Here is a 20,537-nt window from a genome sequence, read left to right on the forward strand (position 1 = left end):
ACTGGGCAGTTGTAAGACACCAAAAATGTAATCGCTATCCTACAAAATGACTAGGCTGCAACATTCATGAATTGCCATAAGAAACATACAAAACCCAGAATAAATTTGCTTTTGATGTTTTCTCAGTTCACTAATGTACATCTCGATGACGATGACTTCGGTATGATTGAATAAGTACGTTCTGGCTTGAGTCGTCTCAATATATTTGTATAACATATTCGAAGCCACAGTCAATTATGCATGATAAATTAAATTTATATTAAAAGTATTTATATTTTTAATGTTTTGTGTTCTCTACCTTAACACTTTAACGTTTGTAATGATTTTATTTTCTTGGATTCTAAAATAATTGAGGAATCGTTTTATCAATATATTGATGAACATCGTGTTTATTAAGTATTTGCGGAGAAATGTTTAATATCTGCAAGAAATTGTTTTCATCATATCAATATAGTATTAATTCTTCACGTATTTTCGTTATGAATTATGAATTTTACAATCATTTCGATACGTATACCTTATTGATTTTAGTTTTCAAAATGTCCGTTTTCTTCAATATTCATTAGAAACTTGCCAAGTAAACGACTGTATCTGTTAAAATAGCATGTTGTTTTTGTTTATAACTGGTGTCACAAGAACGATTAAAGAAATAACATAACAATAGCAAAGGCAATAATAATAATAATAATTATCGAACATTCAGTGTCCACATCGTTATGAGTCTAACGTTTACTCAAGTTTTATTAATTCTTTAAGTTATGTTTTCCGTTTTCATGTTATTGTTACACGCACAGGGTTATTTACTTGACCGGAGGTTCTCAAAACCCTGGCGCGATTCTCGTTAGAGGTCATACGTTTACCCAAACTTTCCAAAGACTTCCATACAACTTCAGTTGTAAATTAGAAAGCCCGACGTCTCCATTCTATACCTAAATTTTACTCTAATTAATGCAAGACCACAGATAAAACAACCTGCCAAATATCTATCAGCCGCACCTCTGCATGGTTTCTCTTCATCAGGTTCCGTACCGCCAGCCGTTCACGCCTTAGAAACTATACTAGTAACCTCTAACACATGGAACTATTTTAACTCCGCCACCTTAGTCCAGTCAATGTATGCTTTCCAGACACATTTAGCCAATATAACTGCACCCCATTTGCCGCCATGGCGACATAAACGGTATCTGCTTAGTCCCTTCTTATTTATTCCTTTGTGTAATTTTCCGGTTTCCTACCGTAAATACTGGCACTGCAGTCACACCATCAATGTACACCACTAGATTTTAATATGGACTATCTTACTTCAGGAATATTCATGCGGTTTTGGCCTAAATTCACTACTAGTGAACCATGGCATCATGGAAACTCACTAACACTTCACTCCGTGACGATTGTTCCTACAAACTGGCTAATTATTTCGAGCTAGGAATATTTCCATTGCGCCGAATTCCAATAATCACACAAGTAATCACACAACTCTAAGAATTCCTTAAAACGGGGCGCTATAACTAAATGCGCATACTCCATATTTATTACATTATGATACTTTGAACTTGATTAAAGTACATTTGTAGTATTTACCGCTACAAACTGCAAAAATGCGTGTCTGTTTTAATACTAAAGTGGATTTTTGGTATCTGTAGTCTGCGTCTAATTTCGTCACTGTCTTGATTAGACCACATATTTCAACCGCTGACTTGATGTCTTGCTCTCAATGTATTGCTTCAGTACCTTAACTCGCATACGTTTAAAAGACATTAAAAGACATTTAAAAAGCCATTTTAACTTGCTGAGTTTAACTGTCATTATGATTCTATGGTCTTAAACCAAGCAACATATAAAAGAAAAGACCAACAAGTTCTGTTCGCACTATTTGTTTCACTAGATGTATTCACTTGCGTTTTTCACATTTCACCAGAGACACAAAATAATATTAATGATTTTAACATCTTGGTAATTTTCAATAACTGCATGAATGAAATAAAATTTAATGTAAGAATACTTTATGTGTATTGGAATGCAAGAGTGAATTCACTGACTATATTTATTTTGCCTTTTTTGGTTTTTGTTTTTCTTTAGAAAGTGTTCACATTCAAACATTCTTATGTTTTGCATCTAACCAATTCTGTATTTTCTTTCATACACATACCCATAATTTGCATTACATACCATTTTGTTTCCTATAGAACTCCACAAGACATTAATTAGATCAAGTTATTTACTTATTCCTAATTTCCGATTCAAATAAGGAATAGGTATCCAGGTACTAATTCAGGATTCCACATTATAGGCATGAAGTTTTAAAGTATTTTTTGTTTCCGATACAATAAGAAATAAAGTATCACCTACTTATTCTCGATTTTGAAAATGCGGCATTTTCACCTCATCACCTTAGAATGAATATTAGTATTATCACCAATATGTATAATGAATGCTTGTGTGAAGGTTTGTTTTTCACGCAAAACTATTGATAATATGAGAAACCTTTCTTGACGTATGACCATGTTCATAATTGTCATCAGAAGTTTGTTTTTCATTGTTTGCACTGCTATACAAACATCAAGATAAAGAAGGAGTCTACACAAGATGTACATAGTAAGAGAGGTAGATACAACCTCAAAAAGAAATCTTTGTCATTAGTTAAATACTTCAAAATAATATTCGAAATATTCTCTTACAGCGCGATACACGAGATATGCAGATGGTTTTGTAAGAGCACAATGTTTTCTGTCAGAGTTACAACACATTACTGATAACATTTGTAGGAATAGTTGATTCCTCTGATTCTAGATATTAAGATGAGAAATTTTACTTTCTTTTTTTTTTTTGTAATGCAGGTAATTTCAAACTTGTACGTGCATGTGTATAATTCATATATGCATATAATTTTAAATACGGAATGGAAACAAGTGTTGTAAAAAAGCATTGAATGATATTTCAAAGCTCAATTCAGTAAGTTCTAATTTGCATATTAAAAACTTCTAAACAAAATAATCACTACATTCCTCGAATAGTTGCAACTATTTCTAGTACTGTTTGTTTATAAACTTACGTACCAGTTGACCAATATTATTTAGCCCCAAAACTCAACACAGAATAAAGGTAAAAACACTCAGTCAGATATTATAAATTATTGAAGAAAAATACATATTCAGATTTACTGACACTTAATTCAGCATCGTTATGGATATATATATATATATATATATATATATATATATATATATATATATATATATATATATATATACACGATTATTAGGATTCCAAGTGTGTGTATGTGTCTTCCGTGCATATTTCCAGCTATTATGTCATACAAGTACAAATTCAGAAACAAATCTAATTTACACAATCTACTATTATCATTGCTGTGGATCCTGTTATTACAAATAAAAAGAATGTAGAGTTGGATATAAAAAATAGATTCGCGACGATGAACATTCAACGTCAGGAAGGAAGAGAATATTTTATTAATTGATTTAGAAGATAAAGATTTGCATTTATGCTTCTTACTACCATATATAACCTCAAAATGTCAAATAGGAATTGTCAGGTAACAAAGATTTCTTGAATGACACTTTCGAATGGGTAAAAAGTAAGTGTTGTCACAAACCTAATTTGGAATTAAAACATATAGTCTTTGGAATTAAAGACGACACTCAGATTGATGATGTAATGAACCACTACATTATATATGAAAAGCAGAGAGACTAAATATAGCCTTTTAAACATGTATCCATATATAAGTATTTTAATTCGCTTGTCTATATATTTATATGCACATGAGCGCTTAATTTGCTAAAAGTGTATACGAGATGCGCAATGTCCCTTGTTTATCTAACTGACAGGAAAAACAATACAGATGGCGAAACAGGAAGAAAATGTAAACCCCTGCAGGGAATGGCTACTTTGCATTTGGTTTGACCCAAAAACATAAAAATGTTTTTGCAAAGGTAGGTAATGTTTACGAAATACTGACTACTAACAGTTAACCTTATGGGGTCAATAGGTAATTATAGCAAATCCTCTGCGTTTATGATGGGGCTTTCCTCTGAAATGGTACTCCTTTTATTTAAATGAAAATATTGACTTTCGATCAATATTTAAATACGAATATCTTTCTTTATCGTCAATATTGGTATCCAATGCAAAAGAGTTAAACTAAGGATGTCGATAGTTTCAAAATTTGATTTAATATATTCAAAACAGTGAAGTTCATGTTTTTTAATTGATGTGTTGTTTGGATTGACTGATTTATTGCCTTTTCCTCCCTATTAATCTCGATTCTAAATGTAATTCAACTGAGGTATGTTTGAAATGATTTGTCCTATATTAATGGTACTGCATATTGACGTGTAACTATAAAACAGAGAAATAATATTTTTCATAGTTTTGCACGTATTTTTCTGCTTTATTTTGTATGCTTAGAAGAAGTGACTTCTACATAACGTTTAAAATAGATCCTCTAAGTAAGAGCACGCGTTTATTGATATATTTATTTCTCGTGCTGTTAAAAATATGACTTGATGGATAATGTGACTGTTAGGTACATATACAAATTCCAATTAAATGATACCATTGTATGTTGGCAATCATGCAGTATTTAAATCTATGTATTCATACACGTATATATGTGTTTATGTACGATAACAACGGTAAGTTTAATAAAAAATAATTCATTGCCAAACTTAGAGAATCCTTTATCTAGTGTCCGTAATCTTCCTATAAATCAGAATATTGTATATGACCTCCTGTTTTTAACTAATAGAAAAGATGATAAACATTTTAAATTCAAAGGGAGGTCTTTAGCATCATTTATCCACTTTAAATCAAACTTTGTCTCAGGGTAAAATAAATCTTGTTTGCTTGACTCGAGTTTATTTATCAGATATGTGTATTGATGACAAACTAATTCTTTTTTTTTTTATAATAATCCTCTCCGTCTTTAAACTATAGCTCGAACCAAAGGACTTTAATTTACATTTACTAATGTTACAGTTCAATCCAGATAGATAAATTATATTTCCACGCCAATCACAAAGGTTTCAAAAGCCTTAGTTTGTTTATTACATCGTGGCTAGCAACCTTGTATTGGAGTTTCTTGAAATCATGTGTGCTAGCCACGAGAAAGCCTTCACCGTTAATAGCTGTAAAATCGCGTACTGACTGTTTACCCGAATAACGTAATCTGAGATAAACAGATTTAACAGATCGCGTATATTCACGCACCATTCACGGTAATGTTTGATTTTTTTAAAGAACTAGGTTTATGAGGTCAGTAGCTTCAGTAAAAGGCACAAATCGGAAGAATGAGTAATATAGTTATTTGTCAACTCCATTGGCATATAATGTTAGGTTTCATATATTTTTCTCTAATACAAAAGGATTCAGCGTAAATGCCAATAGGGGGTCTGTGATCATGTTTTTGTCGCAATGTTTAATATTAACATAAATTCCTAGCATCTTCTCCTCATCACGAACGCCTTCATAAGCAAAAACATTGCTATTGTCATCAACATGTATAAAGACGGTACACACCGAACTCTATGGTTCACTCAATCACATATGATTAATATCAAGAAGTATTTCTGACGTATGGCCATGTTGAACTTTTAATGTTAAATATACAAACATGATCTAAAGTCCCATGTATAATTAATAAATATATCCATTTATTCACAATTAAACTTTTTCTATAACGCAAAAGATAAATACAGATATAAGGGGTGAGCCTCTTCTTCTCATATGAGAAAATTCTTATTTATGTAGCCACGATTTTGAACAGCGAATTTAATAAATACATTTCGGTTTTTAGAGATCAGTACAATCTTGTAATTACTTTTAAAATAATAGATTCACACAAAATGTTATGATTTCTGCTGGCCTCCTGCTTAGTGTAAATCGGTACGACAAACAGAAGCAGAAACGATGTTAAATTCTAGATGGCAGAAATATTTATGAAATATATAAAGAGGAATGTTGCAGCGCTAATGCATTAACGTGGAAGGAGGAAACACCTTCTGATTCGGATATCTTAAAAGACACTCATTCCTAAATTAGGCCTCTAACAGTAAATAATATACTGATAATAATGTTGTGTTAGAACAACATTACCTATACCCATACACATTTTTTCACCCCATATTTTCTTTTCATTGAAAAAATTCCTAATGTTTGTGTACGTAATCTTTAGCACGACTGGTATATACATTTCCTTCATTTATACATTAAACGTTAACTAAATATATCCTTTCTGTCACGGTAAATATTGGCAGCGACCTTTTAATGGAGATTCTTCTAATCATAAAATCAAACCATAGAAAGACATGACCCTTTGACCCCTTAACATTCCTTGTAAATTCGCGAAATGCATGTTTCCCATAATGCCAATTAAAAAGAGGATTTGCCACAATAACGTTATCTAATGTGAATGCTGTAAATGAATTGTGTCTATAAATGTGTTATACACATGAGTGTTTTCCCACAATAATTTAGGTTTTGAGAACAATGTGTTTTCAATAGGAAGAATGCATACTTATTTCATAATTTTATAAAACAAAGTCGGGTCATGTCCGAGTTGGTGCAATACTTAATGTTCTCAATTTAAACTCATTTGGGCTGACACGATCTTGGACAATATTTTATTCAGTTCTCCAAAGGAATTTTAGGATGCCAAAGGGAATTTATTCCCATCTATTTACAAAATGCAGATTTCCAATTTAGTGATATGGTTGTGATTTGGATCTTTAACGTAGCTTCTAACAATTTTTCAGTCATATCGCTAGGATGTTTGCAATGTTGCAGTTTATAGTGATGTCTAGCACTGGGACATCATGCGGCAGACATGTAGATTGATGTCCCAGCCAGTCACATTATCCTGATACCAGGCCGACCAGTCCTAACGCTAACCTCTTAAAGCTGAGCGCCAAGCGAGGCACTTGTTAGTACCATTTTTGTTTTTGTTTGGTATGACTCGGCCGTCGACCGAACCCACGACACCCGTCATCCGAGGCGGACGCTCTAACCACTAGGCCACCGGATCGGTTGCAAAATCTATTTGCAAAATCCGGCTTTCAATTTAGAATTACAATGAAGCTAACATTTAAATTCCATGAACTTGTAATGTAAACGGTGGACATCAATGTCCTATATAAATATTGTTTATAAATTCCAAACACAAACATTATGTTTGTCACGTCACAATCTCAAAGACCTGAACCATGCGTAATGTTATAAGAGCGGTTTTCTCTATTACTGATATTGTTCAGTGCATTCTTTAATCCACGACATTGTTCATATGCATGGTAATATTGATCAGTTTAACTGATTACAATTTTAAATGCATATACGTGTCGTTTATTGGAGGATAAGCACAAACCAATTAGGATAGAAGGCCATGACCAATGTCAGTAACCAAGAACTAAATTCGCTACTATCACACTACTTGAAGTTTCTCTGCAATAATGTAACCAATGCAACTACATATACCGGGAATCTTGTCCGATTTACTAATTAAAAGAACAACGCTACCAGTCTCCAATCAACATCATTTTTTTCCATTCTGAACAGTGAACTTAATTTGGCGACTTAACTGCACACACACACACACACACACAACACACACACACACACACACACACACACATAGATATATATATATATATATATATATATATATATATATATATATATATATATATATAAGACATTAAATTTAATCTTTTTCATTAAATTAATGAAAAATGTATATAGGGTTATCATTTTAAGGCACAATGGCGACAATTAAACACGTTATAGTTAAAAACTAAAGATCCTAACCAGCACTCAGTTTTGACTGACCAATACACATTCATCTACTGACACGTACCAACACATACGGAACAACAAAAAAGTAGGTATTTGCAAACACTATACCCACAAACAGCTATACACTATCACATACAGCAATAGGGGTACTAATACATAGACGTATATAATATTACTCCCTGAAAGGGTAAAAGTGCAGATTTAGTCACAAACATACAATCACACCTGAAAACGGTAGGATTAACCTTGGTTCTAGTTATCATTTCTCTGTATTACTGAAGTAAGTATTCGGTTGTATTTTGATACATGAAAATCAAAATTAAATAATTTTCTCATACGATACTCTTGCATACTTAAGCGTTATTGCTGTCCCCGAAAAAAAATCAAACCATGAAACATCAACTAACAATACGAATGAATGTATTCCGTATATACATAGATCGATAGATGCATCATGTATACATAGGGAGGTTGACTGACGCTTGTAAGTTTTCTGAGGTACCAATCAACTTCAGAGTTTTACCTCATCTTGTAATTACTGATTCATATACAGACGTTATAGAAATGAAAATATCACAAGCGTACAAAATATTGTCAGTTTACATTTTCTCTGTGCAAGCATGGCGAAAATTATGCTATCGGTATTTCTTGTTTTCTGGCTCAAGGAGAAATCATCATTAAGATAAGAATATTGTGATGTCTTTATGCCAGGAAAGGAGAAAAGACCCTCTTTGAGACTTAACAATAACAGCATGCTTTGCAACTTGTTAACAAGTCTCAGTTATCACTCTATAGTTTCATTTATTATGCGAAAATAATACTGATGGTAAATTTCCATTGTACAATATGTTTATCTTGTCTTAAGTGTATATGTTTGAGTACTTCTATTATGTTTTATGCAAAGTTATTTGAAACATCCAATATCAGTATAACCATTATATCGTATGTACAGTCGCAAAACATGCAATATATTATACATATACGTGTTCCCCCATATACAACTTATTTACGTTATAACTTATGTTGTGTATTCTTACCTGAAATCCTCATACTTATTATGTTATTTACTGTTGACGGTCTTGTATACGAACTTGCTTAGTTGTAACCTTACCCGTTTCCTAATAATAACAGTTATTGCAGGTGGAAATGACACATGGATCGCAATAACATGTAAGTCAAAAGCGTCCCGAAAACTTGAAATTGTTTTCGTCAGTGTTAGAGCTACTTTATGCGAATGATTATCATATTTACATTACTACATTTACTTAACACAGGACGTAGACTCAAGTCTAAATTTGTAACCCATGCCACTAGCATACCTAGTGTAATTTGAAGATAACATCCAATATAATACATATAATAAATATGATATCCTTGTATATGATTCTTCCCTGTAAAAATAATGTAGGCTGCATCATCCGCAGAACTCATTGACTAGATGGATTAGGTACATGCGTGTGATATTCTGAAAGAACAGCTGTAATTATGTATATATATATATATATATATATATATATATATATATATATATATATATATATATCGAAACGTTACTTAATTCAACAATTGAAAACTTATGAGGAATTTGGCCTAAATGAAATATCTAAAGATTTAAAATATCTAACCTTCCCATTGCGGCCTCGTGAAAATTACAGCTAATTATTATTTATGCAGTAAATGCAAAATTGGAGCAAATATCTACCCAAATAATTACACTTTTAATATTTTTATTGTCTTTGTTATTATTGTTATTATTATTATTATTATTATTATTATTATTATTATCATTATTATTATTATTGTCAATTATCACGATTCACAATTATTTTAACACCATTCCTTAAAAATCTTCTTGCATTGCTCAACTTGGATATACTTTATATCGTCAATTTTTCGCCACGCTTTGTCTCGTCCTTTTTACACAATTTAGAATTAGGTCGAAACATACTGCATGGCTCGTTATGTGATAAATACAAGAACCCGCTCATCTTTTATTTCTGCACAAACTTTGTGTTGTTATAAATTGCCCCTAAATTTAGCAAACTTAGTATTTAATCAGTACGTATTTAAATATGTACTCATCACAGCTAGTTCTTGCTTCAAGCCATTTTTCAGTGCAAGGGACATGACGCTGACGGCATATCTGGTGGAAGAAGAATCCTGGAAATCCCCGAGAAGAACCACCGACCTACAGGAAGCTTCTAGCAGGCTTTCTCACATACCCATATTGGCCGAGCCCGTTATTCGAATCACCCCACCGCACCCACCAAAAACAATACACAGGAGTTCAACTACGCAGTAGCAAACAGACTTTAAAGATAGCATCTTCTAAGGTTTTGGGGACAGCTTTTAGAGAATGTGAAATCAAAGAAATCAATACGAAAAGTGTGCCAACTATCAGATAGGCCACAAGAATGCTCCTTGATTGGGAAGAGATGGTTAATATACATTATCTCTTACTCTTTACATATGCATATGGTTATTTATATATGTACGTATCTACGTTTTAAAAAATATGCTACCCTACCGTTTATGTAATTAGCAAACTATATTAGCTGTTTCATCAGCATCAATACAATTATATTAATAACTTCAAAACGTATTTCAAAACAAAGATTTTTTAGAAAACGTGCCTAGAGTGTTAAATATTTTCAGCTTTTTATATAAATTAATGATGTAACGCATATGCTGCCTGATGTTTGCTAGGTATGTGTCTACGGACGTGTTATTATTCCCAGGATTATAGTAAATTATAACTTTTTGTCAACATCTTTGTTATCTATAACCGCTGTTAGAGATAATGCAAAGTATCACCACCCTCATAATAAATTCAATAAACTAGGTTTTGGTTATTTTCGAAGTTCAATCTCCCGTACACATGCGTGCCAATGCATCCAACAAATGTTTTAGGCACCTTACTCATCAGCAGGTTGCCTTGTTTGTGTGTTTGTGTGTGTATGTGTGCTAATGTGTTTGTATGTATGTGTGCATGTGTGAGAATGTGTGTGTGTTTCGGATTTTAAGGTAGCTTTAATAATTCGAGTCACATCGCTAAGATATCTGCAATGTGGCAGTTTATAATGATGTATACTACTTGGTCATCATGCCGCAGGTATGTCCCGACATACCAGGGCGATCAGTCATAACACTAAATGAACCCGAGACCTTCTACATCTGAGTCGGAGTCTCTAACCACTGAGACCACCGGAGCGGCACCGCATGTTTTAAGACACAATTACATACTTGTCATTAGAACAGGACTACGGAACTGCAGGCTTTTATGAAAAAAATGCTTTGTAATATCCTGTCAGCTGCCGAAAACAAAACACGGGACAATACATGAAGAGTTTTCATTGCCAAAATGCTATAAATATTGCTCCCAGTGCGGCTACGAAGCTCAGATTTCACTTAATGATAAACACCAGGTCACAAAATACCTTGAACATTGTTATCGTCCTTTGTTAGATTTATCACTGGATTGAACAGTCGATGCAATTAAGGAGTGTGCAATATTTCAGTAAAAGAAAAATGTTATCTTTTAAATTGTTTCATGCAATCAATAAACAAAATGTTGTAGTAAACAAGTGCACTTTTTATTTCTTTCATTTCTAATAAATTCGGCTCGTGTATAAAATAATGCATAAATAGGACGATCCTGTACATGTTTTCTGGATAATCGGGTTCCAAATTATTTTTGCCTGTCAGGATAAAGGTTTTCGAAAATTTGTTAGAACTGACTAAATCATTCTGAATGGTCAAAGGCAAACAATCTTATTACAATAGGTGGAACAGCCTATATTATAAACCATGAATTCAGAAAATCATTAGATCTGTCAACATTGTCATTTTTAATGAGGACGGATCCTGGTTAAATTTGGATAATTTGAAAATTAATTTTCCATTCACATTATGCTACCAAAGCGATGGGTGTCGTTTGCCCGCGGACCTGGTTTCGAATCTCGGTTGAGTACGAATTAAAATTTCTCTAACTTGTATGATAGTATTATCTGCATTAAAATATTAAGTCAAGTATTGTCATGTATTATCCTACAGAATGAAGGAATAATACTTGTATATTTGAAATTCTCTCTATCTACCTACACACACACACACACACACACACACATATATATATATATATCTATATATATATATATATATATATATATATATATATATATATATATATATATATATATATATATATATATATATATGCATCTTTATCGCATATTTGCAGCTATAAAATCAAATTCAATAATTAAATCAAGGATCAATTATAACTCTTATTTACACAAACTTGTATCATTATTGCTGTTAAAAATGACAAGGATATAGAAGAGAATATTAAAATTAAATTCGTAACTAAAACCTATGAACTTCAACAAGAAAGATAATTCTGAATTAATTGATTTATAAGACAAAGATTTGCAGTCATGTTTCTTACCTACTACCATATAAAGTCTCAAATTTGTCAAACTCGATAACAAGCAGAGATTTGTTGACTAATACTTTAGAATGGATTTAGAGTAAGTGCTGTCCCTAAATTAATTTGCAATTAAAATATACAGATGCTCTCTTTGGAATTAGAGTTGACACTCTTACTGATGAGGTAATGAACCAATAATGATATATGCAAAACAGTATGTATGTATGTATGTATGCATGCATGTATGTATGTATATATATATATATATATATATATATATATATATATATATATATATTCACCGATTTAATAGACATTTGTTATGTGTCCTTTCATACTTTTTATTATAATCTGAAGAGATATGGCGCTTATTGAGAATGTTTTGGGACAAAATTTTTACTATTCGTTTCACTAAGAGTTATTAGATTCAGAGAATTTACACTCCATTCTTTGTATAATATTTACAATAAAGGTCAAAAACTTTGAAAAGCTGTTTGAAAAGAATATCAGTGACAGTTGAAAAATTCGGTTTGTAGCTTACTATGTCATTGTAACGTCTACTAAAACTTTGTGAAAGCGAGTTTCATTTAATAATTTCATACTCATTTGCTGAAATCAGGGCTTATACCAATGGATATTCTTCTAATCAAAACAAATAAATGCAGTGAAATATATAGTTTTGTAGGACAGGAATGGAATGCTTGGGACACATTTCTGATTTTTTCAATTATGACTATTTTCTTATGCATGTACTGTAGACTTAAACCCTCTTCTTATATGTCACTCAGTCAACTAAGTTTCTTAAATTAATCCGAGCTGTTAGGAATTTAGTATGAATATGTTAAGTAATATATTCCTGCGGGGAGAATTTAAGGTAGAAACTAAGTTGGTATGTGATCAGGACCACATGTATACATTGCAAAGGTAGATTTAACATGGACTGTTGATAAATCGTTACGACACCAGTCATAACCTGAAACAATACATGGGTTTAAAAAGCACTGTTACAGCTTCTATTTGGGCTTGGTTCATATAATCATCGCAGGCATGAACCAGTTTAAATCATATTGCTGGGGATTAGTCAGAATCAAATGAAGTTCTTCAGTCATTGCGGGAGGTTCAGTATAATGTGCACAAAATAACACATAGAGTGTCGATAGTTGAGTCGATTGTATAAACAATGAAATAAGCTTGTTTCGATTAATTCAGACGAATATTTCGAACCTTATTTTCAATAGATATGCATGAACTCTCATGAAAATCAGATATATTAGGTCCACATATCATGGGCGACCAAACTTGACGCAGAAGAGCCATTAAATATCTCATTCTTATGTGATAACAAGGTAAAAGGAAATATAGTTTGCTAGGTTGCAACATTTTCTTCATAGGCTTTTTAGATAGACACCAAACGCATGATCCGATTGAATTATTTGGGTATGGTTATCGACAAATCAACTTGTAATGGTATGTAAAAATTAAATCAATTTTCCTAGGCTATGTTTTATTATCTTTCCCTTAGATATTAAGAAGTAGACATGGCTGGAAGATAGAACTAATCAGTCTGAAATAATCAAATTATATAGATCAATACCTAACTCTATTAACATAACCTGCTGAGTGTGATGATTCCTTTTTATAGTACCAAAGGCACTTGTTTTAAATTCGTCTTGGATTGTTCGAAATTGTTTAGTATTCAGTTCAAAATATGCTTAATGAGGCAGTGCATATCTGGTGCAATATAAGACGCTGAGCATAGAAAACTTATTGCTATGATAAATAAATTGGATATTTATTGCACACGGGAAAAAAAAACAACAAAGAGTACTTGCTGTCAAAAGTTTGAAGGACACTGCATTCATTAAAGGATGTCAAATGTTAAGGGTTAAAAGTCTGAAATACCTTCTAATTCTCCATCTCAGTATATTAGATCTGCGAAGATCATATTATAATTAATATTAAGAGGTGCAATGCTACAAGAAAATAAAATAAAAGTGCAGATTGATTGAAAACTAATTATTAACAAGGTAAAAGTTTTCCATCGAACATATATATGGCTTTCCATTGCCAGAGATTTTGTTTTCTGAGGATATATATATATTTCAATAAAACGTTTATCCAGTTACATATAAATATGTCATGAAGATACTTGTGGCTTTTGTCATACACACTATTAAACAGCTAAGCGAATGCCCCGTTTGTTAGTTTAATTTATTTATTTTGAACAACTATGTCAGATCCAGGACAATTCCACTATAGCAGAATCCATCATAATTGCATGCTCAATTTCTCCGGTTCGTCCTGCGTGCACATTTTACTGACTTTAAATAGTTGAAATTACCATGCTATAGATCCCACAACCACACTGACCTTATCAGGGCAAATTAAGATCAATGTCAGTCTTGAATTAATTATTTTCGCCACACAGTGAAATGTACTTAAAAGGTCGTCATACGCTTTTAAACACACCTTAATTATTGCTCTAATGGTGTTATATATTAAGAGTTCCAGATATGATATAAATGAAACGCATACAATCTATTATGATATATAGGCCGGGGTATTAAATATATCAACCAGTTGAAATCCATCTCTGCGACTACTTGCCTAGAAAGCAATATTGCATATTAATTTTTAGAACTGTGTTGAATAGCTGATCAACCGCGGCAATATTGCCTGTGTAATATAAAAAGCAGGCAGTCGTGATTTCATGGATGTGGTAGAAGAGATGTCTAGAAACGTTTTGCAAGTCCAACTTAGGTAATAAAAAGCTTAGGATGTTATAGGGGTCATTCAAAGGAAACCTGAATAATAAAAAAAGATGCAGCATATGTATGAAAAGCATAAGACGCGTCAGGAATACATTTATTTTTGCATTGAATATATCTGTCCTTTTATGTTTAGGTCGTACACAAACACTATTCTGCAACAGTTCTGTGCATGACGGAAATGTTGGAAGATTTTCTAGGGTTTTCCATGAATACCCTCCCATAGATGGCACAATTATACCCAGACGTATTAGGTTGTCTAGACTAATTTGTATGCTGAGATCACTTGTATGTCAAGAATCAATATTCATGTGCATACGTATGTAACAATGAAAGGGAGACGCTGAAAATACTCGTTAACGCAAAATTACATGCATCATCTATCAGATATACAGGATATATTTTAGTATTATTATTTTGTGAGGAAATCAGTTTCCATTTTACTCTGACACGATCAGGTCATTTATTTTCAGTGTATGCTTATAACAAACAAGAATATACTTGCGCTTGAAAATATTTACTTCAAAAACCTTCTTGCATTACTCTACGGGATATAATTTCTGGCAACTATTTCTCGCCACGCCTTGTCTCGTCATTTATTCATAACTCAGAATTAGGTCAAAGCATCCTGTCTGGTTCGTTATATGATAGATACAAGAACCCGCACGTCTATTATTTCTGCCCAAGTTTATGTTCTTATATCTCTAGTGATTCTAATATGTAAGGAGTCCAGACATTTCTATATACTATGTGTTAGGTATGTCTTTTTAACGTTTTGTCTCCATTGACGAAGAGTTTGGTTAGCCGGAAACGTTGTGAATACGTTTTGATATATATATATATATATATATATATATATATATATATATATATATATATATATATATACGATGTTGTTCATACACACTATAAAACATCTGCCGGACCTCTCCGGTGTTTTTCTTTGCACTTTATTTATTTTGAATAACCATGTTCGTTCCAGGACAATTCCAACATGGTATAATTTCAAGATGGTTTCATTATTAATATCTCCGATTCCTTCTGTGTCCAGATTTTACACACTTTAAGTTGTATCCATTACTATGCTATAGTTCTGAGAAAAAAACAATTCACTTTTTAGGGCTAATTAACATTGATGCCATTCTGGAATGATTAATATTCGCCACACAATGAAATGTACTTGAAAAGGTAAAACACACTTCTAAACATACCCTTCTATATCTCAGCATTCATGGATCTGATAAAGAACTACTGTCAAGATTATGCACAAGCCGGACGAATCAAGTAGGATATTTTGAGGCTCATCTTAGGACATAAACAATTGAATTAAGAACATACAAATATTAAATCAACCTCTTATTAAAACTGAATAGAACGTTAAAAATATAATATTAATCATAATATTTCAAACATTATAATGGCAAGTATGCCTCGTTAATTTATATCCCAATGCGAGTAGTTTAAAACCAAAGAAGGAAACATTTTATGGTGTTTTATACGTTTGTAAATAGAGATGGGTCTTTACGCATTTCACATATTTGAGCTCTTAATTAGGTGTCATTTAAGAAGTCTACCCTATGATATTTTGCGTCTTTGCAACTATGAATTTTCAATTCTACTTGTTTCCTTTCTTTTGCAGTTGATTACTGTCTGCCGGAAAATAACGTTATACTATTCGATGTTCTTTTCTTCATCGCCAGTTTCATCTTATTACATTTCGATGTGCTTGAAACGATCTCTGACTTTGTTGATGCGTTTATGATTCAAAAATACTAATGATGTGACTTAAAGAGTATGCAATTTTAATTCACATATTTGAGATTTGAAAACATAAATTGCAAGATGTTGTTTGTAGAGTAAGACATATGAGTTAAAGTCGCATTAATGATTTATTGCAAAACTGTTGAAACCGTAATAGAGATAAATAATATTGGATGTTGTCATAACAAGCTGCATCCTTGTACAAAGAAAACAAATCATACATTGCATCGAAGTTTCATTACACTTCTTCCAGTTTATATACCTATTGATCAGGTTGACTAAAGGTTCACGTGTGTAAATTATATTAAGCTAAGAATATATATATATATATATATATATATATATATATATATATATATATATATATATATATATATATATATATATATATATATATATATATATATATATATATATATATATATATATATATATATTCAATTATTTTTCAGTGTTATTTGTTTCTTACCAAAGAAAGCAATTGATATTTAACATGTTAATACGTAAGAGAGTTGCTTGTTTGGGTCTCCACGAAAACTGGTGTTTATGGATAAATGGACACCTTTAACTTGAAAGTTGCTGGCTTATTTATTCATCCTGCTAACATGTTGTAATAAATACAATCCAATGAAACTTACCTTTAAGACAGAATAAATATATCCTTCTAAACATGTATCCATATAAATTGTCTGCACATTATCCACTAAATTTCCTTTTGTACTTCGAAAAAAATCGCATTTTTCGACAGAACTTCAACTAAAGATACTCAATGCAAAAAAATAAGATAAAAATGGTGTATCAATGTATCCGATCTTTACTCTCTTCATTAACCAAATTAATTCATTCATTCTGTAAAATCACAGGCGAATCGGACTCCATAAGTTGCATTTCATGTCCTCTGTAATAAAAAGGAAAATGTGAAATTAGTCACTGAAAACATTTAAAAAGATTGATCGAAGTGGAGTATGATAGCAATTTGGTAGCATTTTTTTAAGTCTGTGAGTGGTTTAGTGAAAGGCAATTATATGAATGTGCATGAGTGTCTGACCGACCTCAGTCAAATGTGTCTATTGTTTGATTTTAGTATCGCAACATTATAAAAACTCCTTTCGTTAGAACTCTTGCGACGGTAGGCAGTTAGGAACAAATGATCAATGCGACAAATTCTATGCACTCAAAACAGAAATTACCAAAATATACCACGAGGTACCAAATCAATGATACAATTATACATTTCGTTATTGTATACTTTACTTACCTCCATGGATGATTCAGGACAAATTTAAAAACAGCGTCAGACTGTGCGCTAAATAATTGGAGCAACGCTTAGAGCAGGCGGCCCGTATTAAGGTAAGTTAAGTATACAATAACGAAATGTATAATTGTATCATTGATTTGGTACCTCGTGGTATATTTTAGTAATTTCCGTTTTGGGTGAATAGAATTTGTCGTAGTGATCGTTTGTTCTAAGACGCCTACCGTCGCAAGAGTCCTAATGAAAGGTGGTTTTTTTATGTAACGATACTAAAATCAAACAATCGGCATATTTGACTGAGGTCGGTAAGACACTCATGCACATTCAAATTAAAGAAATTAAAGAAGTTCATTTATCCCATAAACACCAGATTTCTTGGAGACCCAAACACGCAATTAGCTTACATTATGTTGTTGTTGTTGTAGGGTTTAACGCCATTTTTCAGCACACGATAGGCTATACATGGCGGCCAGTATTAATGGTGGAGGAAGAACCCGGGAAAAACCCGGAAAGAACCACCGACCCACGAGAGGCTATTGGCAGGCTTTCCCACGTACCCACGCTAGCCAAGCCTTGGACTAGAACCCACGCAGACAGAGGTGAGATGGCAGTGGTCCGTAACGGAGAACGCTTTAGACCACTCGGCCACTCGGGGCCCCAGCTTACATTAACATCTATATATATATATATATATATATGTATATATATATATATATATATATATATATATATATATATATATATATATATATATATATATATATTCTTAGCCTAATATAATTTATACACGTGAAGTTTTAATCAACCTGATCAAAAGGTATGTAAACTGGAAGAAGAATAATAAAACTTTGATGCACTGTATGATTTGTTTTTCTTGTACAAGGATACAGCTTGTTACAACATCCAATATTATTTATCTCTATTACGGTTTCAACAGTTTTGCAACATATCATCATTTCGACTTGAACCAGTATTTTTTACTTTGCAAACAACATCTTGCAATTGATATTTTCAAATCTTAAAATATTTGAATAATAATTGCATCCTCTTTAAGTCACATCATTAGTATTTTTGAGTCATAAACGCATCAACTAAGTCAGAGATCGTTTCACGCAAATGTATTACGATGAAACTGGCGATGAAGAAAAAGCATCGAATAATATAACGTTATTTTCCGGCAGACAGCAGTCAACTGTAGAGGAAAGGAAACAAGTAGAATTGAAAATTTACAGTTGCAAAGACGCAAAATATCATGGGGTAGACTAATTAAATGACACCTAATTAAGAGCTCAAAAATTGGAAATGGCTAAAGACCCATCTTTATTTACAAAAGTATAAAACAGCATAAAATGATTCCTCCTTTGGTTTTACACTACTCACATTGGGATATTAACGAGGCATTATTGCCATTATAATGTTGGAAATATTATGATTAATGTTCTAGTTTTAACGTTCTACTTAGTTTTAATAAGAGGTTGATTGGATATTTGTATGTTCTTAGTCCAATTGTTTATGCCCGAAGAGGAACCTCAAAATATCCTACATGATTCGTCCGGCTTGTGCATAATCTTGAAAGTAGTTCTTTATCAGATCCATGTGTTTAGAAGTGTGTGTTGTCTTTTCAGTACATTCCACTGTGTGGCGAATATTAATCATTCAAGACTGCCATCGATCTTAATTAGCCCTAAAAAGAGAATTGTTTCTTTCTCAGAACTACACCATAGTAACGGAAACAACTTAAAGTCAATAAAATCTGCAAAAAGAAGGAATCGGAGATATTAATAATGAAACCATGTTGAACTTATAGCATGTTGGAATTGTCTTGGAACGAAAATGGTTATTCAAAATAAATAACTTGCAAACGAAAAACGGGGCTGGTCCGGCAGATGCTTTACAGTGTGAATGAACAACTCGTATATATATATATATATATATATATATATATATATATATATATCAAAACGTATTCACAACGTTTCCGGCTAATCAAACGCTTCGTCAATGGAGATAATACTTTAAAAAGACATACCTAAGACGTAGTATATAGTCAAGTCTGGAATCCTTACATATTAGAATCATTAGAGATATAAGAACATAAAGTTGGACAGAAATAATAGATGGGCGGGTCCTTGTATCTATCATATAACGAACCAGACAGGATGTTTTGACCTAATTCTGAGTTATGAACAAATGACGAGACAAAGCGTGGCGAAAAATAGTTTCCAGAAATTATATCTGGTAAAAATTAGCCATATGCATGCATTATTGATACATATTTGTGACAGTACTGATTTTCGGGATAAGTATAAAATTCCCCTTCTGAAACGTACTCTGGTTTTAATGAAATGTTAGTACACAACCTTCTGTAGAGAAGATATATTTCTTTGAATGAACATCACGGAAATTCCATAGGTGTTTCTATTAGAATAGATGATGATCCCCCAAATCAATTTATTCTAGATTATTAGCGAGAGACACATACATTGAACCTATCAATATCATCAATGTGCATTCGAGA

At 32.2% G+C, this 20,537-nt stretch overlaps 1 protein-coding gene across 1 annotated transcript in view; it reads right to left on the reverse strand.

Annotated features, from left to right (window-relative positions):
* LOC149770000 (uncharacterized) overlaps positions 1 to 18,125 on the reverse strand; it is a 39,189-nt gene extending 21,064 nt beyond the window's left edge. The window contains exons 1-2 of the mRNA XM_089949551.1: positions 18,023 to 18,125; positions 17,403 to 17,662 (exon numbers count right to left, since the gene is read on the reverse strand). Of these exons, the coding sequence (XP_089805677.1) occupies positions 17,403 to 17,444 (42 nt within the window). The 5' untranslated portion in view covers positions 17,445 to 17,662; positions 18,023 to 18,125. The remainder of the gene's footprint in view (positions 1 to 17,402; positions 17,663 to 18,022) is intronic.
* Between the last annotated feature and the right edge of the window lie 2,412 nt (positions 18,126 to 20,537).

This window comes from Sinohyriopsis cumingii, unplaced genomic scaffold, assembly GCF_028554795.1.
Source record: "Sinohyriopsis cumingii isolate HCF-2022 unplaced genomic scaffold, ASM2855479v2 utg002885l, whole genome shotgun sequence".
Lineage (NCBI taxonomy): Eukaryota > Metazoa > Mollusca > Bivalvia > Unionida > Unionidae > Sinohyriopsis > Sinohyriopsis cumingii.